At 37.8% G+C, this 27,732-nt stretch overlaps 1 protein-coding gene across 10 annotated transcripts in view; it reads right to left on the bottom strand.

Moving 5' to 3' along the window:
- szt2 (SZT2 subunit of KICSTOR complex) overlaps positions 1 to 25,359 on the bottom strand; it is a 182,615-nt gene extending 157,256 nt beyond the window's left edge. For all 10 annotated transcript variants that reach the window (XM_051711348.1, XM_051711341.1, XM_051711340.1 and 7 more), the window contains exons 1-15: positions 25,222 to 25,359; positions 24,378 to 24,503; positions 22,733 to 22,906; positions 20,958 to 21,128; positions 20,716 to 20,838; positions 20,251 to 20,410; positions 16,817 to 16,923; positions 16,480 to 16,690; positions 6,346 to 6,516; positions 4,740 to 4,971; positions 4,472 to 4,601; positions 3,871 to 4,016; positions 2,363 to 2,515; positions 2,151 to 2,265; positions 1,373 to 1,578 (exon numbers count right to left, since the gene is read on the bottom strand). In XM_051711348.1, the coding sequence (XP_051567308.1) occupies positions 1,373 to 1,578; positions 2,151 to 2,265; positions 2,363 to 2,515; positions 3,871 to 4,016; positions 4,472 to 4,601; positions 4,740 to 4,971; positions 6,346 to 6,516; positions 16,480 to 16,690; positions 16,817 to 16,923; positions 20,251 to 20,410; positions 20,716 to 20,838; positions 20,958 to 21,128; positions 22,733 to 22,906; positions 24,378 to 24,503; positions 25,222 to 25,245 (2,249 nt within the window). In that variant the 5' untranslated portion in view covers positions 25,246 to 25,359. The remainder of the gene's footprint in view (positions 1 to 1,372; positions 1,579 to 2,150; positions 2,266 to 2,362; positions 2,516 to 3,870; positions 4,017 to 4,471; positions 4,602 to 4,739; positions 4,972 to 6,345; positions 6,517 to 16,479; positions 16,691 to 16,816; positions 16,924 to 20,250; positions 20,411 to 20,715; positions 20,839 to 20,957; positions 21,129 to 22,732; positions 22,907 to 24,377; positions 24,504 to 25,221) is intronic.
- Positions 25,360 to 27,732: the final 2,373 nt, after the last annotated feature.

Below are 27,732 nucleotides of genomic sequence, written 5' to 3' on the forward strand. Positions count from 1 at the left end.
TCTACAAGTCTACAAAGAATTACTTTGAGTAGTTTTAGTTGCAATATACACTTCTACAAAGCCCCTCATTTAGCCTAATTAATATTTAAAATGGAAAGTCTTTTGTGTCCAACTTTATCTGTAAACCTGATATTAAAGCTACACTATGTAAGATTTTTTTGTTAGAAATTAACAGAATTTCATTAATGAGCAAGTACACAAACACTCTGTCTTCCAAACCATATATTTGTCTTACTCCCATTCACTACAGTAGGCCTATAATAATGATTTATATTTAAGAGCTGTCGGGACAGATTTGGAGGGAAATTGCATACTACCTTCAGTCATCCGTGCATGTTTACGTCACGTCCGTAAATAAAAAAAAAGAAGGTCCAGCTACTACCACAGCGCGTGTATATGTGTGGTCAAAGGCGTGGTGGTAGTTTGAAGCTGACAGCTTGTAGCCACAACACATGAGCAACATTGACCATGGATCATTCAAAAGGCAACCCTCTGGGGAATCACCCGTTTTCAAAATAAAGAGACCTTGTACCAAGCGACAGAGCCCATAATAGAACACAAAACAACATCGGCTTGGCTTTTTCAGAGGTGGCGACAACTAAGAGAAAGGATTTAAAACCGACCCAGAGATGAATTGATGATATTACCTCGACAGGTAAAATATTTTATTGAACTTATAAAATTAAGAGACAGGTCTGGACGGTTTTATTGGACCTTCTCTTAGCGCTGTAGTTTGTTAGATAGCGTTAGCCACTCAAATGGCATTTTAATATGGATTGTGGTACTGCAGTGCTTTCAATTTCATTTTCGAGTAAGGGCAATGGAACAAAATGTTTTACTTTATGCTGGTAACAATGCCAATCTTTAAACCAGTTACTACCTTGGTCTATTTGCCTGCTAGCTAAGTTATAATTTCCACCGTTTGCACCGTTTCCACTGTTTGTCTTTATCTCATATGACTAGCAATTGTTGTTTAATGTCATCGTTGCCTAACTTTTGTAACGCTATTTATTTTTAAAACAATTTTCATATTGACATATTTTGACATATTTCGGAGTGAAACAGGATGTTGAACCAGTAAAAAAAAAAAGTAGGGTGGCTTGAATTTATCCCTCAACAATTGTTTGGATTGTGAAAAGAGGTCTCTATATGACAGGTGGAATTGGTAAAGTCATTTCAGAGGTGGAGCAAGTTATTACATTTTGATGAAAGATTATGAAGACAAACAAATAATGTGCACAAAAACAAAAATAGGGTCAATTTTGATTTCATGTTGACTTTAATATCGCAATGGCTTATTGTACATGCCCAAAAGCTAAATACAAATGAACTATGTCGACATATATTATCGTCTGATGTTTATGTCACTGACCTGATCAGTAGTTTTTCAAGAGGTTTGTTGTGCACTACGACACACGGCCGGTCGGACAGTGCAGGATTAGGCGCAGGAAGAGGCGGGGACTTAGAGGGTGACGCGTTACCCAGAATCTTGCGTTTTATCTTTGGTGTGGCCTCCTTATTCTGGACTCGATGAGGAAACCGCAGCTGTAGAATCTGCTCTCGAAGTTCATCCACAATCTACAAAGAGATTCAAAGTGAGAAATTCTCTGGATGAACACCTTTCTACCTATATTTCCTTTTGCGAAGACACCATTTAGGAAAGATTTTTTATTTTATTTTTAGCAACATATTCAACATATCATGTCCAAAATATATAAATATATTTTTTATAAAAATATATATATATATATATATATATATATATATATATATATATATATATATATATATATATATATATATTTTTTTTTTTTTTTTTTTAATATTTTTTTCCTTTTTAAATTTATTTTTATCTTTTTTTTTATTTAATGTTAAGAATTCTTTACAAAAAAAAAAAAAAAGTTAGGTTTTTAATTTGCAAAAAAAAAAAAAAAAAAAAAATTAAACAGTTCTAATGTAACTCCATTCATTCATACACACACTTTTATTGGAAAACAAAGGAATTTGGTGCAAAACATTACTGATTTGCTCGATACTTCCAAGACTACCACTAGTCATTCTCGCAATTTTGAAAAACCTCTTCTATGTCATCTAGATCAAGTTCCATCCTTACTGTTGAGCCCTGCTTTGAATCAACTAGAGTGTGTCACCTTGTTTCTGGTGTGTGCCAGAGTTCCTATGGGGAAGCCCAGTCTCAGCACCATACAGGGAGGTTTAGAGATCAGACGCACCAGATAGAAGGAGATAGGCGGCAACTCAGAGGCACTGCGGGAAAAATACTGATTAAAACACTGCAAAACTTTAAAGAATGGTTTCACAGAGAGAGCTGTATGTACATCCAGAAAATAAATTGTGTGTGTACCTGTATATGAGTTTGATGTATGAATACCCCTCCACCAGGACAAAACTGCTCCAGGCTCTCAGCAGTGAGGTGAGCGCAGAGTGAGAGATTCGACACTGGATGGTACTGAATCGTCCATTACAGCCAGCGTTGTGCACATGTTTTGGGACTGGGCTGAACAAAGAGACACAGAGCCAATAAAAGTGTTTACGAACCTTAAATGGCTTATATCATAGAAAACAGTATTTTACTTGAGTCTTTTCTAATCAAAGAAAAAATAAATCAATATGCTATACAACCATACTCTTCAAAGCTCTCTATGCAGTCTACCCACACCATTTAAGAAAACTTTAACAACAACTCATTCACAAATTGTCATGCGACATTAGTGTGAGTAAATGAATTGACGGCATGCGATAAAGCGACAAGCATTAAAAGCAGTGGTGATTACTAGAAGTTGACCGATAGTAGATTTTGCCAATACAGATAACTAAGGTGGTGGAAAAGGCAGATAACTGATTAATCAGCTGATAGTTTTAAAATTGATTTACAGCATGTTAAAAAAAATTCTTAGTCTTTCCTTACTATGACAGGCACAGACGCAGAGGTTACAAAATAAAAATAATCAGAAAGAAATTAAAATGTAATAAAAACAATATAAACAATATATTAACAAGAACGAAACACACCAGGGAGTCTTAATTAGAAATGACAAGACTTGGCTATGTAACAATGCTCTATTTTTAAGTATTTACCAAATTTAGCTTTTTTAGCCTATATGTTCACCAGATGAAGAGTTTATGTATATATTTCACCAGATGAGGTTTAATGAGGAATAAGGTTTATTATTACTCACAATATATGAATTTGGAGACATAATGTATGTGCTGATGGGGCACGTTTCCATACAGATGCATTTTTCGTTGCATGCCCTTGCTTCAATTTAAAATACTTGATTATCTGATCAAAATAACAAAATATGCATTGAATTCACTATAAGAATATTGATAAATATTATCAAAAATAAAAGATGTATGTACGGCAAATTCCCATGAGGTTTCAGTAATTCTTTATATTTCACCTTATATATTGGCAACTACCGGCATAGATTTTTGCAGATAACCAGTTAATCGGCACCGATTAATCAGTAAAACCGATATATCAGCCTTCATCTAGTGATTGCTTTATAACAGCATATCGCTGGAATCTTATCACAGTGCGTCAGTGTAAGAGATTTTCATTTTAACTAAATTGCAACAATTGCTTTTTAGGTGCAAGAAACCTTTATTTACACTATTGATGGACTTCAGGAAATAAATAAAATGCTACAAAAGCATACAATATGGACCCCTTTAAGATCTGTTGAACATAAACTTTTTATTTTGGTTGTACACAAAACGCTCTGAGACAAATCTTTTCAGTGTCTTGGTTTTGATATTGGTCAGGGTCAACAGGGGAACCTGATCTTGAATCAGGACTCTAGTCTACACTGTACTGACTGCCAGTCGATCAGGGCTGTGTTGACTCACATGTCATGTTCCAAAATGATAGCAATGCGATGCATGTGCAGCCAGCGCTGCCAAAAGTTGGCATCCATAGACAGGATTGGCTTCCAGTAGGAGGCGAACTGTGATTGGCTGGAGTCTTTAGAGCCACTGTGCTGGAGAGAGAGGACCTAAAAAAGAGCAGGAACATTTAGTTAGTTTCAGTTTGTATCTAAATATAGTGCAGGATTTAGAGTGTCTGAGGTTCGTACGGTCATCCAAACTTCAAACCCAGATTTTCCAATAGTCTCTAGTGCTGGACTGTCTTTTTTGAACAAGTAGTCATTTAAAACAGATGCTTTTATCCAAAGTGTTATTAATTAATTATTTAAGGCCTTAATATTATCCTTGAGTAACCAGACAATCCATTAGTTCTGCCAATAATCAACGTGTTGGGTGGACTACTTTTCTGGCCAACTAGTAAAATGATTAGTCCTGTGAGGCCTAAACTCAACTTATTACCTTTCGGTTAGCAAAAGCCCAGATATTTAACCACTACACAACACCACCCCCAGTTTGTAGTTCTAAGATTGTTGTAAGACCTGAGTATAATAGTTAATTTGGCTTGTATTTTGTGTAAACTCACCGGTGTGGTGGATCCAGGTGGAATATAAAACAAAGGAACTCCATTTTTAGTGCTTTCAGGAATAGTGTAGTGTTCTGGGATTGAATTAAAGGACTGCAGGTGCACCAACATCTGATCTGTCTGATTTATACTGAAGTGAAAAAAAAGCACAGTACAGTGTTAATGAAAATAACAACAGACCACAGAGGAAGAAATATTGTTAAAGAAAGCGAATGTTTAATATTTATTCTATTTAGCATGAATTCTGTGTTTCTCAGAGAGATCTGACCTCTGCAGAGTGTTCCAGAAGCGTCGGATGACAGACATACGGTAAGGGCTCGTGATTGGCTTTCTCATGGTGCAGCTGATGTCATGCAGGATGTCGTAACTGCCCTCTATGGTCACCTCCACCCAAGTGGTGCGTTTGGCGGGATCCAGTGGCCATGACGCCATTGCAAGATACTCAATGCGCATGTTGTGCTTCCAGAGGAGAACCAACTTCAACTCCAACTGAGTTCCTCCTGTACAGAATGAAAGAGAACAGAATTTTTACTTAAATTTAAACTAAAATATCTAAAATATCTGTTTTGTATTTCTAATTTTTACAATGGTGATTGTCGTAAGATTGTCATTATTGCAAGCGAATAAGTGTTCGACAAATTAGAGGTAGACCGATTTTGATCAGTTATCAAAAAACAAAAACCATCCAGTGAATGGCAGTTCTGTGGGCAAAAATGGCTTGTTAATGACGGAGGTCAGAGGAGAATGGCCAGACTGGTCCAAGCTGACAGGAAGGTGACAGTAACCCAAATAACCACACGTTACAACAGTGCTATGCAGAAAAGCATTTCTGAACATGCAACATGTCGAACATTGAGGCAGATTGGCTACAGCAGCAGAAGACCTCTCAGGGTACCACTACTGTCAGCTAAAAACAGGAAACTGAGGCTGCCCTAGGCACAGGTTCACCAAAACTGGGTGGTAGACAATAGGAAAAACTTCGCCTGGTCTGACGAATCTAGATTTCTGCTGTAACATGCAGATGGTAGGCCTACTACAGCCTCAGCTTTCTGTTCTTGGCTGACAGAAGTGGAACCCAACATGGTCTTCTGCTGTTGTAGCCCATCCGCCTCAAGGTTTGAAGTGTTGTGCATTCTGAGATGCTATTCTGCTCACTACAATTGTACAGAAGGGTTATCTGAGTTACCATAGCCTTTCTGTCAGTTCGAACCAGCCTGGCCATTCTCCACTGACCTCTCTCATCAACAAGCCTTTTCTGACCATCAGAACTGCCGCTCACTGGACATTTTTTGTTTTTCGCACCATTCACTATACTCTCTAGAGACTGTTGCGTGTGAAAATCCCATTGCAATAGTAATGTCTGTGCCGGTTATACTGAAGTAAAAAAAAAAAAAAAAAAAAAAGAACGACAGATTAATCTGTTATCAACCTTTTTCACCACCCTAGTTATCGGTATCTACAAAATCCACTATCAGTCGACCTCTAGTAAAAATACTTTTTTCTTCACATCAGTACAAAGAATTAGATTTTTTGCATTACAGTAATCAGAACTTCAGGGTAAATGTGCTTAATTCTCATGAAAATGTCACAATGCAAAACGAATTAAAGGTCCTAAAACTGGCTTCACTACTTTATGCAAATTAGAACTTCATATTTCTTTAGGTTTTTAGCCTGAAATGTGACCCGGACATGTTCTTCGCAGGTTTCGTGAGATTCATCCATTTGTGTCTTTATTGGACAGTAGGGAGAGACGAGAGAGAGAAAGTGAAAGGAAAAGGACAAAGACCAGGCTTGAACCTGCATCCCAGACTGGTGCACCATGGCTCATGTGTGCTACCGCTGCACCTCAGGTCCTAAAAATGATGATGACGTACCTTTAGTGATGTTAATCTCTCGTATGGTGTACCCTTCTCTCAGTCTGATGGACAGAACACTGATTAAATCAGCGTGAACTTCCTTCTCTGTGTGTTTCTTCCTGCGCATCACTAATGCAGGATTTCCACTGGCTGACACCAGGTGCTCATTAAACAGCCGGTGCTGAGAGACTACAAACACACAGACACAAATGTACTATAATAAAATTATAAAAAAATAACATTAAAACAGTGTTCCACAACCCGTTTTACTTCTGTTTTGGAGTAATTATTTAACAACAAAATGAAGAGTTGGACTTTATGGATTTTATCTACCAAGTATTGGATTGTGAAAAGAGGGCGTTCCATATTACCAGACATTAATTACAAGAAAAGTCATATGGGTCAGGAAAGACATGATGGTGAGTAGATGGCAGAATGTACATTTTTGGCTGTTTTGGATTACTTCCACGTGACATTAATTAAAGAATTATAAGACCAATCACTAACAAAGTTAATCCTGTACCAAGTTTTAAGAATAATTACGGTTAACATACATATACACTGGCGGCCAAAAGTTTGGAATAATGTAAATATTTTGCTGTTTTGGAAGGAAATTGGTACTTTAATTCACCAAAGTGGCATTCAGCTGATCACAAAGTATAGTCAGGACATTATTGATGTAAAAAACAGCACCATAACTATTTGAAAAAAGTCATTTTTGATAAAATGTAGACAGGCCCCATATCCAGCAGCCATTACTCCAACACCTTATCCTTGAGTAATCATGCTAAATTATTAATTTGGAACTAGAAAATCACTTGCCATTATATCAAACACTGCTGAAAGCTATTTGGTTCATTAAATGAAGCTTAACATTGTCTTTGTGTTTGTTTTTTAGTTGCCACAGTATGCAATAGACTGGCATGTCTCAAGGTCAATATTAGGTCAAAAATGGCAAAAATGAAACAGCTTTCTCTAGAAACTCATCAGTCAATCATTGTTTTGAGGAATGAAGGCTATTTCAATACTTGAAACTGCCAAAAAAAAAAAAACTGAAGATTTCATACAAAGGTGTACTCTACAGTCTTCAAAGACAACGGACAACTGGCTCTAACAAGGACAGAAAGAGTTGTGGAAGGCCAGATGTCCAACGAAACAAGAGGATAAGTACATCAGAGTCTCTAGTTTGAGAAGTGGATGCCTCACATGTCCTCAGCTGACAGTTTCATTGAATTCCACCCACTCAACACCAGTTTCATGTACAACAGTAAAGAGAAGACTCAGGGGTGCAGGCCTTATGGGAAGAATTGCAAAGAAAAAGCCACTTTTGAAATAGAAAATCAAAAAGAAAAGGTTAGAGTGGGCAAAGAAACAGACATTGGACAACAGATAATTGGAAAAGAGTGCAATGGATCTTAACCCCATTGAGCTTTTGTGGGATCCGCTAGACAAGGTGCGTGAGAAGTGCCTGACAAGACAGCCACATCTATGGTAAATGCTACAGGAAGTGTGGGGTGAAATGTCACCTGAGTATCTGGACAAACTGATAGCTAGAATGCCAAGGATCCGCAAAGCTGTCATTGCTGCACATGGAGGATTAAGAAGTAGTTTAAGAAGTTCTGAATTTTTTTTTTTCAAATTGTAGTAGTAATGTTTCACATTATTAATGTCCTGACTATACAATGTGATCAGTTGAATGCCACTTTGGTGAATAAAAGTACCAATTTCTTTCCATAAGAGCAAAATCTGTACCCTATTCCAAACTTTTGGCTGCCTATGTGTGTGTGTGTGTGTGTGTGTGTGTGTATGTATATATATATATATATATATATATATATATATATATATATGTATGTATGTATATACAGGTGCATCTCAATAAATTAGAATGTTGTGGAAAAGTTCATTTATTTCAGTAATTCAACTCAAATTGTGAAACTCGTGTATTAAACAAATTCAATGCACACAGACTGAAGTAGTTTAAGTCTTTGGTTCTTTTAATTGTGATGATTTTGGCTCACATTTAACAAAAACCCACCAATTCACTATCTCAAAAAATTAGAATATGGTGACATGCTAATCAACCCAAAACACCTGCAAAGGTTTCCTGAGCCTTCAAAATGGTCTCTCAGTTTGGTTCACTAGGCTACACAATCATGGGGAAGACTGCTGATCTGACAGTTGTCCAGAAGACAATCATTGACACCCTTCACAAGGAGGGTAAGCCACAAACATTCATTGCCAAAGAAGCTGGCTGTTCACAGAGTGCTGTATCCAAGCATGTTAACAGAAAGTTGAGTGGAAGGAAAAAGTGTGGAAGAAAAAGATGCACAACCAACCGAGAGAACCGCAGCCTTATGATTGTCAAGCAAAATCGATTCAAGAATTTGGAACTTCACAAGGAATGGACTGAAGCTGGGGTCAAGGCATCAAGAGCCACCACACACAGACGTGTCAAGGAATTTGGCTACAGTTGTCGTATTCCTCTTGTTAAGCCACTCCTGAACCACAGACAATGTCAGAGGCATCTTACCTGGGCTAAGGAGAAGAAGAACTGGACTGTTGCCCAGTGTTCCAAAGTCCTCTTTTCAGATGAGAGCAAGTTTTGTATTTCATTTGGAAACCAAGGTCCTAGAGTCTGGAGGAAGGGTGGAGAAGCTCATAGCCCAAGTTGCTTGAAGTCCAGTGTTAAGTTTCCACAGTCTGTGATGATTTGGGGTGCAATGTCATCTGCTGGTGTTGGTCCATTGTGTTTTTTGAAAACCAAAGTCACTGCACCCGTTTACCAAGAAATTTTGGAGCACTTCATGCTTCCTTCTGCTGACCAGCTTTTTAAAGATGCTGATTTCATTTTCCAGCAGGATTTGGCACCTGCCCACACTGCCAAAAGCACCAAAAGTTGGTTAAATGACCATGGTGTTGGTGTGCTTGACTGGCCAGCAAACTCACCAGACCTGAACCCCATAGAGAATCTATGGGGTATTGTCAAGAGGAAAATGAGAAACAAGAGACCAAAAAATGCAGATGAGCTGAAGGCCACTGTCAAAGAAACCTGGGCTTCCATACCACCTCAGCAGTGCCACAAACTGATCACCTCCATGCCACGCCGAATTGAGGCAGTAATTAAAGCAAAAGGAGCCCCTACCAAGTATTGAGTACATATACAGTAAATGAACATAATTTCCAGAAGGCCAACAATTCACTAAAAATGTTTTTTTTATTGGTCTTATGATGTATTCTAATTTTTTGAGATAGTGAATTGGTGGGTTTTTGTTAAATGTGAGCCAAAATCATCACAATTAAAAGAACCAAAGACTTAAACTACTTCAGTCTGTGTGCACTGAATTTATTTAATACACGAGTTTCACAATTTGAGCTGAATTACTGAAATAAATGAACTTTTCCACGACATTCTAATTTATTGAGATGCACCTGTATATACATACATACATATATATATATATATATATATAAACTCAGCAAAAAAAGAAACGTCCCTTTTTCAACACACTGTATTTTGTAAAAATCCAAATAACTTTACAGATCTTTATTGTAAAGGGTTTAAACAATGTTTTCCATGCTTGTTCAATGAATCATAAACAATTAACGAACATGCACCTGTGGGACAGTCGTTAAGACACTAACAGCTTACAGACGGTAGGCAATTAAGGTCACAGTTATAAAAACAGGTACAGGATGGAAACAACAACTGTCCGAGTTACACCAGGAATGCACAATCCCTCCATCAGTGCTCAGACTGTCCGCAATAGGCTGAGAGAGGCTGGACTGAGGGCTTGTGGGCCTGTTGTAAGGCAGGTCCTTACCAGACATCACCGGCAATAACGTCGCCTATGGACACAAACCCACCTTCGCTGGACCAGACAGGACTGGCAAAAAGTGCTCTTCACTGATGAGTCACTGTTTTGTCTCACCAGGGGTGATGGTCGGAGGCCTGTACTCTGGAGCGGGATCGATTTGGAGGTGGAGGGTCCATCATGGTCTGGGGCGGTGTGTCACAGCATCATCGGACTGAGCTTGTTGACATTGCAGGCAATTTCAACACTGTGCGTTACAGGGAAGACATCCTCCTCCCTCATGGTACCCTTCCTGCAGGCTCATCCTGACATGACCCTCCAGCATGACAATGCCACCAGCCATACTGCTCATTCTGTGCATGATTTCCTGCAAGACAGGAATGTCAGTGTTCTGTCATGGCCAACGAATAACCCGGATCTCAATCGCATTGAGCACGTCTGGGACCTGTTGGATCGGAGGGTGAGGGCTTGGGTCATTCCCCCAAGAAATGTCCGGGAACTTGCAAGTGCCTTGGTGAAAGAGTGGGGTAACATCTCACAGCAAGAACTGGCAAATCTGGTGCAGTCCATGAAGAGAAGATGCACTGTAGTATTAATGCAGCTGGTGGCCACACCAGATACTGACAATTACTTTTGATTTTGATCCCTCCTTTGTTCAGGGACACATTATTCCATTTCTGTTAGTCACATGTCTGTGAAACTTGTTCAGTTTATGTCTTAGTTGTTGAATCTTTTTATGTTCATACAAATATTTACACATGTTAAGTTTGTTGAAAATAAAAGCAGTTGAAAGTGAGAGGACTTTTCTTTTTTTACTGAGTTATATATATATATATATATATATATATATATGTATATATATACACACACCATATATTATCATTTTACTATAATCTAGAATTCTATTCCTCAATCAGTAAGATCACTGTCATCATTGCATACATTTAAACATAATCTTATAAACACACATCTGTTGGACAATCAATCAAGTACACATCAGGGTTCCCACTCTTTAAAAGACACAATTTTCCAGGACATTTCCAGGACAATAAATGTACAGTTGTAACATTTAAGCAAAAACACATGAAATGTCATTAAAACTGTGGTTTCAAAATTCCATATTCAACTTTTTAATTAAATGTAATAAAAAAATGGTGTCTAATCAAATGAATTTGTTAAAACTTCAATCAAATGAAAAAAATAATTATTTATATTTATTTTTATAATTTTATATGCATTATTTTTATCACATGAAGTGCATTTCTACAAAATCCTTACAGCACAATCCCAAACACATTTTTGTCAAATTAAGTGCTGCACAACAGCACATCCTAGATGTGAGATATTGCTTTAATACATTGATATTATTATAACTAGTATTATTTATTGCATTAAATGTGATCTTTTTCCCCATTTTAGGCATTCATTTAAATCAAGCTTTTATTTTGCCATTTCTGTGTGGTTTTGATGGTAGTTTCTCACCTCCAGATAAGCAATTTGCTACATGGCCCAGTGAGATTATTAAACCCCAAAAATCTGTGATTTAATTAAATAATTTTTTAGCCTGCACGTGCTGCATGTTTCAGAGCTCCCTGCTCACTATCATCTACTAAATCAAAATCAAATCACTTTTATTGTCACACAACCATATACACAAGTGCAACAGTGTGTGAAATTCTTGGGTGCAGTTCCAAGCAACATAGCAGTCATGAAAGTGATGAGACATATACCAATTTACAATAAACATCAGATTAACACATCACAATTAAAGTCTAATACACATAATTACACACAACACAATATACAAATAATAACATACACTGTACAGTATACAATACACACAATAAAAAAAAAATATATTAGTATATATAGAATGTACAGTAGGTTGTATTGTACTGTATTGACATTCAGGCTGTTGGTTGATAGTAAGTTGTTAAGAGAGAATATAATATAATAATAATATAACTTATTACAGTCCAGTGTGAGATATAAGAGTAAGAGTAATAAAGTGCAGTGCTGATGTATTTTGATTGTGGGAGATCCTGATGCTGCGATACCGCCTGCCTGATGGTAGCTGTGAGAACAGCCCATGGCTTGGGTGGTTGGAGTCTCTGATGATCCTCCAAGCTTTTTTCACACACCGCCTGGTATATATGTCCTGGAGGGAGGGAAGCTCACCTGGCAGTTCGCACCACCCTTTGCAGTGCTTTGCGGTTGTGGGCGGTGCTATTGCCGTACCAGGCGGAGATGCAGCCAGTCAGGATGCTCTCTACAGTGCAGGTGTAGAACCGTGTGAGGATGTGGCGGTTCATTCCAAACTTCCTCAGCCGTCTCAGGAAGAAGAGGCGCTGATGAGCCTTCTTCACAACGGCTTCAGTGTGGATGGACCATGTGAGTTCCTCAGTGATGTGGACACCCAGGAACATGAAGCTGCTGACTCTCTCCACTGGTGCTCCATTGATGGTGATGGGACTGTGTTCTCTGTCTTTTCTTCTGAAGTCCACCACAAGCTCCTTTGTCTTACTGATGTTGAGGGAGAGGTTGTGCTCCTGACACCAGTGTGTCAGAGTGTGCACCTCCTCTCTGTAGGCTGTTTCTTCATTGTCGGTGATCAGACCTACCACTGTCGTGTCATCAGCAAACTTAATGATGGCATTGGAGCAATGTGTTGCCACACAGTCATGTGTGTACAGAGAATACAAGAGTGGGCTGAGAACACAGCCCTGCGGGGCTCCAGTGTTGAGGGTCAGTGATGAGATGTTGCTGCCTATTCTAACCACCTGGCGTCTGCTTGACAGGAAGTCCAGGATCCAGCTGCACAGCGAGCTGTTTAAGTCCAGAGCCCGGAGTTTCTCATCAAGCTTGGAGGGCACTATGGTGTTGAATGCTGAGCTGTAGTCTACAAACAGCATTCTCACATAAGTGTTCTTTTTTTCCAGGTGGGAGAGAGCAGTGTGTAGTGTAGATGCAATGGCATCATCAGTGGAGCGGTTGTTGCGGTAAGCAAACTGCAATGGGTCAAGTGAGAGAGGCAGCACAGAGCAGATGTAATCTCTGATTAGTCTCAAAGCATTTGCTGATGATGGGGGTCAGAGCAACAGGACGCCAGTCATTTAAGCAAGTGATTTTGGATTGCTTTGGAACAGGCACAGTGGTGGATGTTTTGAAGCATGTGGAGACTACAGACAAAGAGAGGGAATGATTGAAAATGTCCGTAAAAACACCAGAATGTGGTTCGCGCACGCTATGATGACGCGGCCCAGAATGCCGTCTGGACCCGCAGCTTTGCGGATATTCACCCGTCGGAAGGATCAGGTTACATCCGCTACAGAGACGGAGAGTGAACTAACCTCTGTAGCTTTGGCCGCGAGAGCTCTCTCCGCGAGGGCGATGTTATTTCCCTCAAAACGAGCATACTACACACACACCCAGAGCACACGTGATGCTCATGATGAAGTGTTTTCAGCGTACGAGGAGCCGGCTTTGCACATTCATTTTGAAGCATGCAGCACATGCATATTATATATTTATTTAACTAAATCACAGCCTTTTGCGGTTTAATGGTTGCACTTGGATGTGTCGAGATTTTAATTAATTATGCATTCAAATATTAATTTTTGTCCCAAATATGTCAGATTCCAAGACATTCCGCAATTTAAAGCTAATGCAATTTTTAGGACTGGATTCAGTGATTACATCCGTGTTTTCCGCATTGCGAAAGTCATAGGACCCTTTACTGTATGTGGTAATGGCAGTAAAAGCAGACTCCGATCGTTGCAATATTGAAAATTAATTTACATACTGAGGTGTAAAGGCAGCATCACCACGCTACTACCTAGGAGTATGAATTCATTTTCAAAAAATCTGCAGTAAGACCGTCGTCGTTGTGTAAAGGTAACAACTCAAATGTTTTAGTAGTTAACACTACAGCAGTGTCGGAACAAATCAAATTTGCACTATACAAATACTTGTACATGTAACAAAAACCTTGTCAGCGACACAATCAAACAGTTTTATTATACTAAAAATGCAAACATTTTCCAGGACAAATAATTATTTTCCAAGACATTTAGGTACTTTTATCATTTGCATTGCAAAATTCCAGGTTTTCCAGGATGCGTGGGAAAACTGGACACATGAATTCTCTATGTATTTGTTTTTTTCTTTTCAATCTCTTATGTTTTTATCTCCCCTTTTCTGTTTTCTTTGTTCTCTTTGTTGCTTTTTCCACTAAATCTTTATTCTTTCCTTCACCTTTCTCCCTTTTTCTTCTTTTATTGCCTGTAGGACAGGAACCCATTGAAAATCAGATCTTCTGAAGTAGGCCTAGAAAACATAGTTCTAATTTCTGAACTCTGTATAATTAATAATAATAAAAAAAAACTATCAAGACTTTAAAAATGTTGTATTCCCTACAAAAGAACCTATCTGGCTCTTGATTAACATTAACCAATGAATTGTGCACAATAAGACCAGGAACACGTAAAAAGGGTCAATTTTAATAAACCCTGTATATCAAATGTAAAAATCTGATGGTCTTTTTGCATTCTGGCCAATTAAATCCCGAAAAAGAAAGTGAAATCCACTGCACTGTGGCTTCCTGAAATCATTTCTTAGTTTGATGTCTGTGGTGTAATCCATATGCTGCATTTCAACAAATTACTCAGCATCTTCAAAAAAATTACAGAAGTAAAGCAGATGTTAACTGATTTTTTACCATGTCTCATGATCATTTGTGAAATCCCCGCTAATGCAATATTGTTGCAGAACTGAAAGTGTGCGGACAGCGTTAACATATTGAGAGTAGGGTTGCAACGGTATGAGATTTTCACGGTATGATAACCATCTCAGAAAATATCATGGTTTCACGGTATCAACAATTATTATTATCAGTTACAATGACCTTTAAAGGAGTGAAAACAGAAGTTTTTTTTTGTTTGTTTGTTAAGCAAAAAAGGCTTTATTATAATTGAAACCTGAAACCATTTTTTTTTAAAGTATGTGTAAAAAAAAAAAAAGTCTCCTTTTTGAAAATAGAATAAATAAGAAAGCTAACAGAATTATAACTATAAACCGAATTATAAACATGATAAAAAATAGCATGTAACTATAACATATTATATAACTAAAGCATGTTAGTTTACATGTTAGCATAGCATGTTAAATTAACTACTAAATGAAAAATAACATCAGCTGTGTGAGCTTTTAAAGTAATGTCCTATGATTATTAACAATTAACATATACTGTAGGTGCACGACATCACAGCCAGACTGCTCCTGTCTGTACCTTTAACTCGGTGGTTCTCAACTGGTTTTGCTTCAGGACCCAGATTTTACATTGGAAATCAAGTGGTGACCCACCATAGTAAAAACGTAACCTGTATTTAATGTATCCTGGGTCGCATTTCCTTTTATGTTGCATAGTTTTGTTCATGGTTTTCAAGTACATTATTTTCGTTGTTGACATCAACAACAAAAGTGACAGGAAATTTTCTCTCACCCCTTTTAAAAATTGAAGAGCATATTTACTTATATGAGCCCATTATTATCCCGTTTGTTTCCTAATTGCAAACATCATTCAAACAGAACATACATATTACACAGGAGGAATGGCTCCTCATTACCATGGTTAGGTCAGTGTAGCTAGTCTTAAATAATAGTAATAATAATAATAAATTATAGTATTTATGAAAAATAAGCACTAGCTGAAACACATCTTGAAACTTTAACTACAACTGCCACTGTTGATATAAAATGAGGTCTAATAGATTCTACCTTTAGATTATTTCATATGAAACATTTTGTCAAAATATAACAGTTACTTTTACTCATGTAAAATCGTGAAACAATTTTGTAAAGGTGATGATGTATAATGAAAAAACAAAAATTAATGCATAGCAGTGTTGCTCTTATCCTCCTCAGTGCTGTTTGGCATGTCAGGGCTGCCTACTGTTTGAGAGGTTCGACTTGACTTCCTCCGTAATGCTAGGCTAGACTTCTAAACTAGAAAAGTCTCACTATAATTGAAATTGGTCACATCAGTTTTGAGGTCTGCGCTCCGCAATATCGAGGGAAGCCCGGCTGTTGCACGCGCATGCCAGAGAGAAGACCAGATCATGATCGCGAGCTGGTTCCGTTACACTCGTGCGAAAGTGCAGATGAGAAGCCTTTAGCTGATTGTGAGATTATCATTAAATCTACCGCTGCAACCCTAATTGAGAGCTGAGAGCTCTGACTGATTACTTTGCTGTCTCATAATGTGTGGTGAATTAACAGAGGTTTTCAAGCAATAGAGCAATTCTCTGATGAAATAGTTCGTGGTCTAGCAAGCCCTTACAGCAGTAGTACTCCGGGTTCATGGACTCGCCTGTCCTCAGGAAGGAGTACGTGAGGAAGGCACGATGGTAAGCGTTCATCTCCTGGCCTGTACAGTCGGGCTCTGGACAGCTGGACAGGTACGAGCCAAAGGTTGCCATGGAGATGAACTTCATAAGTTCCACATTGGGGATGTAGCCAAAACTACAGTCATATGAGTATGCTCCCCCCACCTGAAGGAAACACGATCAATCAGTTTCATAGTAAAACAAAGGAACTGCCATTATTACACTGAAATTACACACTATTTAAAACATGCTTGTAGCTGATAGAATGAAATCTCTACATTTGTACAATACCTGGACAAAAGAACAGGTGATGGTTCCACTTCTTAACTGGTTCAGCAGAGTTTCACAAACTGCTACATCAGGAACACTCATCACTCCATCTGTGATGATTATTATACCTACAGTCCAACATTAAATGATACCTGATTAATCATTTTTGATTATGAAACAGATCCAGTTCCGGAAGCTGACTGGTCAAAACAGCTTTCCAGCAGTGCAAAAATACACATTACAGTGACAGCTATGACACAAAACACCTGTGCTGCAACTTTAGTGTTATTTTTTGTAAAGCAATGTTCTGTTATGTCAGGGATTATATGTTCTACTGGAAGAATTGCACCTAATGTATATGCATTTTAAAATAACTTTTTAATGTAATTGTGTTCTTAATGCTTTTATTATGTAGTAACCATTTAATAAACACAATAAGTTCCTTGAGGCTGTGCTAAATAGTGAATAGTCACTTCACTGTCAGTTGTGCCACTTTGGCCAAGACTATACTCACAATATACCACAGTCTTTTGTGGCTTATTGCTTAATTATTGCTTTACTGTGGCTGTTTTTACTTCTCCTATGTGCATTTTGGCAGTTATGCATGAATCACTTCTCACTGCCAGTTTGTTTATGTGTTAAATTATGCTTTGTTTACAAGTGCAAGTGTTATTTAATATTTGGACTTGACTAAACCAAAATGAAAAATTATTATTGGGTCATTCCACGTCAGTTTAACCAGAAGTCCCCCGCTCAAATTTAGTTTTTTATTAAAAAACAATTCTGGTGAAAGAAATACATAAATAATTGTAACTGTAATTGTAATCTTGATTATTTGTTTGATTAATTGTGCAGCCCTAACCACAACCCATTAACAATAGGGATGTGCGAGACTAGTCGACTAAATGGTTCTGATGCTGCTAGTCGACACAGGAATTATTAGTCGGTTAATATTTTTCCCCATTAAACTGTTCAACATTTTTAAACATTTATGTTTGGCTTTACATTTTTATAGAGGCTGCACTTAATTACCGTCATATTAATGTTACACATTTCAATATAATTAATCATACAAATATTACTGAAAAAGATGATATCTGGAGCAGATACAAAGTTTCATTTCAAATCAGGCTGTGCATGCTTCTTCCCTCTCTCACTCACGGTGTGCACAGGAAAATGTCAAGTTAAGAAGCTATGAAATCACTTCAGTGGTGGTGTGGGAAGCGAATGGCTTGAAAGTCAGATGTTTTCACATCTGAGTCATCTTTAAATCTATGCGTGCTCATAAGTTAATTCCCCGCCGATCTGGCTTTTTCAAGTGCAGTATAGCAGCCTCAGTCGAGTCAAGTCCCGTCTTTCACTGGACCATGTCGACGTTTTAATTTTGCTCATCAAAAAAATTTATAATTTTGAGTAAGTAGGCTAGAAAATGACTGTTTTAGGCTAGGAATGCCATTTTTTAATCTGCTGATTAAGAAGGCTATTTTCAATGAGGTGCCGACTGCTTAACAGGTTAAACTATCTTTTATTCTGTGTGCACGTCATGTTTAGAATACATTAGGTTTGTTGTAGGCTACATCACAGGCCTATTTTTTCTATCCTATGGCTAATTTTTTTTTTTCATTGTAACTGTTATTGGTTAACGTTCTTTACCGAACAGCTGTCATATTAGATCAATGTCGACTCAAAGTTTAAACATCAGTGAAATTAGTCGTTCCGCACATCCCTAATTAATAACCCATATGGTGTCAAAACACATTTCCTCTAACATCCGTTCATTCTAATCTAATCAGCCACACATTTAATACAGTATATGTTATAGAGTTGAAGTCAGAAGTTTAAATACACCTTACCCAAATACATTTAAACCTTTTTCACAACTCCTGACATTTAATCGTTGAAAGCATTCCCTGTCTTGGGTCAGTTAGGATCACTATTTTAAGAAGGTGAAATGTCAGAATAATAGTAGAGAGAACTATTTATTACAGCTTTTATTTCTTTCATCAAAAAGTGGGTCAGAAGTTTACATACACTTTGTTAGTATTTGGTAGCATTGCCTTTAAATTGTTTAACTTGGGTCAAACGTTTTGGGTAGCCTTCCACAAGCTTCTCATAATAAGTTGCTGGAATTTTGGCCTATTCCTCCAGACAGAACTGGTGTAACTGGGTCAGGTTTGTAGGCCTCTTTGCTCGCACACACTTTTTCAGTTCTGCCCACAAATTGTCTATCGGATTGAGGTCAGGGCTTTGTGATGGCCGCTCCAATACCTTGACTTTGTTGTCCTTAAGCCATTTTGCCACAACTTTGGAGGTATGCTTGGGGGTCACTGTCCATTTGGAAGACCCATTTGCGACTGAGCTTGAACTTTCTGGCTGATGTCTTGAGATGTTACTTCAATATATCCACATCATTTTCCTTCCTCATGATGCCATCTATTCTGTGAAATGCACCAGTCCCTCCTGCAGCAAAGCACCCCCACAACATGATGCTGCCACCCCCATGCTTCACGGTTGGGGTGGTGTTCTTCGGCTTGCAAGCCTCACCCTTTTTCCTCCAAACATAACAATGGTAATTATGGCCAAACAGTTCCATTTTTGTTTCATCAGACCAGAGGACATTTCTCCAGAAAGTAAGATCTTTGTCCCCATGTGCACTTTATGCCGGTTTTGGAGCATTGGCTTCTTTCTTGCTGAGCAGCCTTTCAGGTTATGTCGATATAAGTCTCGTTTTACTGTGGATATAGATACTTGTCTACCTGTTTCCTTCAGCATCTTCACAAGGTCCTTTGCTGTAGTTCTGGGACTGATTTGCACCTTTCGCCCCAAACTACGTTCATCTCTAGGAGACAGACTGCATCTCCTTCCTGAGCAGTGTGACGGCTGCGTGGTCCCATGGTGTTTATACTTCCATATTATTGTTTGTACAGATGAACGTGGTACATTCAGGCATTTGAAAATTGCTCCCAAGGATGAACCAGACTTGTGGAGGTCCACAATTTTTTCTTCTGAGGTCTTGGCTGATTTCTTTTGATTTTCCCATGATGTCAAGCAAAGAGGCACTGAGTTTGAAGGTAGGCCTTAAAATATATCCATAGATATACCTCCAATTGACTCCAATTAGCCAATTAATCAAAAGCTAATTGGCTAATTTCCTAAAGGCTTGACATCATTTTCTGGAATTTTCCAAGCTGCTTAAATGCACAGTTAACTTAGTGTATGTAAACTTCTGACCCACTGGAATTGTGATATAGTCAATTAAAAGTGAAACAATCTGTTTGTAAACAATTGTTGGAAAAATTACTCGTGTCATGCACAAAGTAGATGTTCTAAACGACTTGCCAAAACTATAGTTTGCTAATATGAAATCTGTGGAGTGGTTAATAAATGAGTTTTAATGACTTCTACCTAAGTGTATGTAAACTTCTGACTTCAACTGTAGATGAATAGAAACTTACCTGCACCCGAGTTTGGAGGCAGTAGTTGTAGTGCCAGGATCCCCTGCCTCACCATACTGACCAGCCCAACATCTGCTGTCACCATGGAAACCACCGGCTTCCTCTGAGGCACCTCCTCCACAACATCATTAGAGAAGGACTGATACAGAGAACCATTCAACTGAAGAACATACAAAAATACATATTATGTCAAACATTTCTAGTTCATCTGATAGTTAAATATGTAATAATTCTATTAACAGATTGATAAACAGTGTTAAACATACAGTATACAGTGCCCTGAAGTATTTGGACATTGAGAAACTTTCAATAACTTTCAAATTAAAGCTGACTGTCTGCTCTTCAATCACATATTGATTGCTTCATTTAAAAATCAATTGTAGTTGCATACAGAGCCAAAAGTATGAAAAGTGTCTCACTGTCTTAATACTTATGGAAGGCACTGTATAAATGTCCTGCTCTTGCCTGATTGTGCTGCTGCTGTAGAACTTCAGCAATGTTGCTCTCCATGGCTCTCAACTGCTGATAGATCTGATGAAGAAACTGATCCAGATCCATACAGTGCAGCTGACAGCCCTGAACCAACACCTGTCGGGCAGATTGGGTCAGATGTGACTGATCAGATCCAAACATTTTACTGTTTTTCCTTCCTTTAGCTGAACATTACAAATATAGATGCACATGCGACTTGAGAGACCTTGACAGACCTGGTGTGAACAAAGGCCAATGATGGAGGAATATGCTAGAATGGTGATGAAGATCTCTGGCCGAAACTCATGATCAGTTCCTGGAACTTTACAGGGTCTCGCCAGTCCAGCCAAACACCGAGACAAAGCATGGAAGACTTCATCAAAAATCATCTCTCCAGTGCTGTCATCCTGGAGAAAAGCAGAACATAGCTAGAACATAACAAGAGCTTATTTTTATATATTTAAGTAAGTGGGTGTTTAGGAAACCTGTTTGGAAACAATCATTATTTTTATAATTAGGGGCCAAGCAACAAAGGTGTGTAGGCACCTATTGTGTCCCTTAGTATTCTTCTTATTAATATTTTTCCGCTCTTGAAGTCTATGGCTGCCCAAAGAACCGTATGTAGAAAAATGCTGTAATTTGGCACACTGATAGAGGTCACTCTCAAATGTAACTGACCCAAATTTGGGGTCTCTAACTCATACCGTCTAGCTGCACAAATTTTCACTTACGTTTAAACTCATAACTTTTGGGCCGTAAAGCCTAGAACCAAACATACTTTTTTTTTTTTTTTTTTTTTTTAAATCCGATTCCTTGGCTCATGCAGAGTCGAATGAATACCAGAGTTTCAATTTCTCTCTGACTAGATTTTCCAAAAACTCACTTTTTCTAACTCCTCCAAGTCCATATGTCCAATTTGCCTATGTATCATCTAGTCATTGAAGACAAAAATTTACTAAAAGCTTTTTGATCAACCAAACCGTTCAACAAATTTGACGGTGAGCACACCAAAATGGACGTGAGGCTGCATCTTCATAACGCTTTGGCGTATTGAAACGAAATTTGGTATGTGTCATATTCATCTTGACTTGAGGGTACCTGCACAGTTTTGGCACAGCGCCACATAATGCTTAAGAGATATGTAAATTGCTATTTTTGCAAAGAATTTCTGAATAGTTTGGCCTAAAATCATGAGACTTTAGATCATGGTCTTTTTAGATTCCTTGGGGCATAACAAGTCAAACGATACCCAATTATTATTACGTTAGCCATATTTGGCATCAGCTATTTTTTATTTTGTCATAAAATGCTGTATTTTACAAGCATTGGAGCATCATTACAAAACTTGGTTTGAATCATCGGCACCATGCCCTGACTTTTGACTAATTCGGCCTATCGTCCTCCAACTGCTCTCTTTAAATTCCTTGGGTCATGCCGCGTACAATGATATTCAACTTGACATGGTCGGCTATACTTCCTGTCTGCCATTTTGAATGTAACTGAAAACTCACTTTTTCTAACTCCCCCTAGGCCATTTGTCCGATTCGCATAAAATTTGTTGTGTATCATCTAGGGACACTCTCGTCATTAAGTTATTAAAAGCTTTCGAATATGAAGTCGATTGCAAGATGCCAAAAAGGATCTGAGATTGTATCTCGGCAACGCTTTGGCTTATTGACATGACATAAGTTTGTCATTGTCACCACACCCAGACCGCACCATATAAATTTGGTGATAGCGTCACCTATTTCTCAAAAGTTACAATGAATTGTATTGTAATCTAAGCAATTCTACTTGTATTTTTTATACCACTTTTTTCTTTTTTTACATCATAATCAGTGATATGCAATCATACACCCTTACATGTTGGTATGCTTGGCCCCGTAATTACTGCTTACATCTATATTTCTGTTTGGTGCCACTAATGGTTCAGAAATTACTTCACCTGTAAGCTTAAATCTTGACTTTCTGAAACATGTAGTTACTGAATGTGATGTTCAGCATTTCTTACCACAATCCCAGTGGATGGGCTGAGGTCCAGCTCGATGATGAAGCGGTACCGACGAGCCAGGAAGGTCACGCGTGTGGAGGGAACCAGCAGACATGAGCAGGATGAGGGAGGAGAATCGGGCTGCCATCCTTTCGGGAGGATGCTCAAAATATCCAACTCATTCTCTGACTTGAGCTGAGCGACACAAACCAGAAAAACCGAATCAGACAGATATGGACAGAAAGATGGGGGGATAAGGATTCTCAATGCAACACATCATAATCCATTAAGATCTGATTAGAACTGGGTAAATTCCAGTCAGAAGTCATTTTTCACCCCAAAATCAAAAGAGATAAATAACAAAATTATATTTTACATAAAGAAAAGGAAGTCTATTTCAGGACCATTAAAGATTTTTGCATTGTGGCATTATGTTCATGACAATTAAGCAATATTTAAGTGCTCAATACCCCCAATATTTAAGTCTTATTAAAAAAAAAAACTTTTATTAAGAAAAACTTTTTTTCCCTATAAACCTGCACCTTTGACAAGCCCCGACCAGTAGAATAAAAAACAAAAGAATAATGTGGAAGTGAAAGTGGAGATTTACAGTAAAAAAGGACTTAAATGTTTATCTGTTTCTCATCCACATCTATCATATCACTTCTGAAGATATAAATTAATCCCCTGGCGTCATATGGATTACTTTTATGCTGCCTTTATGTGCTTTTTGGGGCTTCAAAGTTCTTGCCACCATTCACTTTGAATTTGCATTGTATGAACCTACAGAGCTGAGATATTCTTCTAAAAATCTTCATTTGTGTTCTGCAGAAGAAAGAAAGTCATGCACATCTGGGAAGGCATGAGGGTGAGTAAATGAGAGAATTTTCATTTTTGGGTGAACCATCCCCTTAAGGCTCCCTACGGCTGAAGTTTAATTTATTTTTTAGATCTCTTCCTGATAATTTCAGTCTTAATAATTAACAGTTTGAGCAGCACATTTTATTTCTGTATCTGTCACAGAGGCTATTACTGAAGGATGGGCCAGTTAAAAACTATAAGCGCAACACAGTGCTGTTACTAATTTCACTAATTTAAAATGTGAAGAGGGTGCTTACATAAAAGTCATAAAGGCACAGAAGCAAAAAATAAAAATAAATAAATAAAAAATATTTCCACTTTTCCACTTAATCAGTTATCGGTTCTTTAATATCAGGTTTACCAATGAAGTTGGACACAAAAGACTTTACATTTTAAATATTAATTAGGCTAAAAGAGGGGCTCTGAACAAGTGTATATTGCAACTAAAACTAGTCATATTAATTATTTGTAGATTTGTGCACAGTCTACACAGTTGGTTTTGTAAAGCAGTTCACCAGAGGTTAGTGATAAATGATTGTTAATAAAAAGTTGTTAATGTGGCTAAGAGCAGAAATAAAACAATAATTAAAAATCGGTTATGCATATTGGTTATGGTCAGATGCTTAAACAAAAAATAATCAATATCGTATCGGTCATTGAAAACCAATATCGGTGAAACTTTAAAAAAACTCTACGATAACTATTAGTTAACCTCAGGAAAGAAAATTACGTAAATAAAAGAGATGACCCCTTTAATACGGCTTGAGACGTGCATTGCGTTAAAACTCTTCTTTATGTCACTTACCAGCTCAGATTGTGGACAGGGCCGAATGACCTGATTGAGTCTGTTGAGAAACCAGGACAGACGCACATTGCGTGATATCCTGTACTCCTCTTTCATCAGCAGGTACACCTGCTCAGCCTCCTCCACCTGCAGAAAAACGGTCAAAACCCTTCAGCTGCACCTGAAATACTGATATTTAGCATGAGACTTTTAGGTATGGATCAAAATAGTGGTTTAAAACACTGATGGTTCTTTGGTCATGATCCAACACTTTTACAAGTGCGCTATCTTTTAATGCGAGTAAGGAACGATTACTTAATACTGACAGGATGTTAATATTACATCTCCAAACCACTGATAAATGGCAACAGGAGTTAAATGAACAGGGACAGCTAAACAACTTTGCAGTGCAGAGAGACAGTAGCTGCAGCGTTTATCAGACAACATACAACCAACACACCACTCAAGTATTTTGAAAAGCTTTATTTGGAAAATGAGTGTTAAATGCATGTATTGTATCCATATGGCAGTCAAGTGAAATCTATAGGAACAGCTCTATGTTGTTGTTTCATATGATGGACAGGGTTGACAATACAAAACATGACAGGACTGTATTAAACTGATTTACTTCTGATTAATTAACCTTTTAAATTAAACTCCTTACAGCTATATCTAATTTATTTAACAGGGTAATTACAGAAATATATAGTCAGTGCAGGGAAAACAGAATAAAAGTCTCATATTTCTCTATAAAAAAATAAATAAAATAAAATGTTAATTTGCCCTGCTTCTGAACCTGTAAACAAGTCCGTGCAGTAACTGAACAAAACAAACGAACTCTGTCTTAAATAAGTGTTGCATTTACCTCATTGTACTGTCTTTCTGCCATGCAGTACTTCTCATTACTGGCAGGTAGTTTTGGAGTTTCAGAGGGTTTGTTTTAATGTCTGTAAAGTCAACACTGCTGTAGACTGCAGCCCATTTAACAGTGGCTTCTCCACTTCCTCTTCACGATATTACACGATATAACGATATCAAAATAAAAGCCTTAATTATATTAATGAAAAAATGTTCACATTTTGTTATGTTGCAGCCTTTTGCTAAAATGCTTTATTTATTTTTAATATCAATCTACACTCCACACCCCATAATGACAAAGCAAAAACCAGATTTTTGATATCTTTGCAAATTTATTAAAAAGAAAAACTGACATATCACATTGACATAAGTATTAAAGACCCTTTGCTATGACCCTTGAAATTTAGCTCAGGTGCTTCCCATTTCTCTGGATCATCTTTGAGATATTTCTACACTTTGATTGGAGTGCACCTGTGGCAAATTCAATTGATTGGACATGATTTGAAAAGACACACACTGAAGGTGTGGTCTCACAGCTGAAAATGCACATCAGAGCAAAAACCAAGCCATGAGGTCAAAGGAACTGCCTGCAGAGCTCAGAGACAGGATTGTATCGAGGCACAGATCTGGGGAAGGCTAAAAATGATTTTTGGCTGCATTGAAGGTTCCCAAGAGCACAGTGGCCTCCATAATTCTAAAATGGAAGAAGTTTGGAACAACCAGGACTCTTCCTAGAGTTGGCCGCCTGGCCAAACTGAGCAATCAGGGGAGAAGGGCCTTGGTAAGAGAGGTGACCAAGAACACGATGGTCACTCTGGTTGAGCTCCAGAAATCATGTGTGGAGATGGGAGAAACTTGCAGAAGGACAACCGTCACTGCAACACTCCACCGATCTGGGCTTAATGGCAGAGTGGCCAGATGGAAGCCTCTCCTCAGTGCAAGACACAAAAAAGCACCTAAAGGACTCTCAGACCATGAAAAACAAGATTCTCTGTTCTGATGAAATGAATATTGAACTGTTTTGCCTCAATTCCAAACATCATGTCTCGAGGAAACATAGGTCCCGCTCATCACCTGCGCAATACCATCCCAAAAGTGAAGCATGGCGGTGGGAGCATCATGCTGTGGGGGTGTTTTTCAGCGGCAGGGACTGGGGGACTGGTCAGGGTTGAAGGAAAGCTGAACACAGCAAAATACAGAGATATTCTTAATGAAAACCTGGTCCAGAGCACTCAGGACCTAAGACTGGGCCGAAGGTTCACCTTCCAACAGGACAATGACCCTAAGCACACAGCCAAGACAATGCAAGTGTGGCTGAGGGACAACTCTGTGAATGTCCTTGAGTGGCCCAACCAGAGCCCAGAATTGAACCCAATCAATATGACTGGAGAGACCTGAAAATGGCTGTCCACTGACGGTGCCCATCCAACCTGGCAGAGCTTGAGAGGATCTGCAGAGAAGAATGGCAGAAAATACCCAAATCCAGGTGTGCAAAGCATCATACCCAAAAAGACTTGAGGCTGTATTCGCTGCCAAAGGTGCTTCAACTAAGTACTGGGTTAAGGGTCTGATGTGATATTTCTGTTTTTTTTTATTATTATTATTTTTATAGATTTGCAAAGTTATCAAAAATCTTGTTTTTGCCTTGTCATTATGAAAATAAATAAATAATTTAAAACATTTTAGCATAAGGCTGCAACATACAAAAAATGTGAAAAAATTAAGGGGTCTGAATACTTTATGAATGCACTGTGTATATGTATGTATATGAATACAGTATATATAAGCACACAAACCAAATTACTTTATTGTGTGCAGATGCATATTTATGTTTATGTATCTAATATTTATTAATGCTTCAGCAATGTAAAATGTTTTAAAATGGCAATAAACATTTTTGAATTCTTTACACAACAATACAGCATAGTTAATTGATTGTCGGCAATTACATATTGTTGCTGCTCTCAAAAGTAGAAAAAGAAAAAAGAAATTACATTTTTAAGCAATATGATTTAAGATAAATTCGAATGTGAATATTAATAATATATATATATTATAATATAGTTAAATATAACTATTTGATTGAAATCTTAGGCCACGTTTCATGATGATAATGAAAAGGAAAAAAAATCTTTATAGTTGACCAAAGCATGTACACTACCAGTCAATGGTTTGGACACATTTGACAGAATTGAAGTTTCCCCTTATATAATTACAACAACAACAACAACAACCATTATTATTATTATTATTTGGTGAGTTAAAAGCAGCTCATGACGTTGGTTGAGGTTAGAGGTTACTCCAAAGATAAAGGGTTTACCTTTGAAGAAGTTAAAATACAAATATAGTTTTGGTTTGTACAGTAGTTTTAGTGACTACGCAGTTTTGATTACTTTACTATTATTCTACAATGTAGAAAACAGTAATAAGAAGAAATGAGTAAATGTGTCCAAACTTTTCATTAGTAGCTTAGTGAAAATTTAAATACTTGCTGTTGGTGAGTGATATTAAGGATAGG

The sequence above is a fragment of the Myxocyprinus asiaticus genome, chromosome 12 (genome assembly GCF_019703515.2).
Source record: "Myxocyprinus asiaticus isolate MX2 ecotype Aquarium Trade chromosome 12, UBuf_Myxa_2, whole genome shotgun sequence".
In the NCBI taxonomy this organism is placed as follows: domain Eukaryota; kingdom Metazoa; phylum Chordata; class Actinopteri; order Cypriniformes; family Catostomidae; genus Myxocyprinus; species Myxocyprinus asiaticus.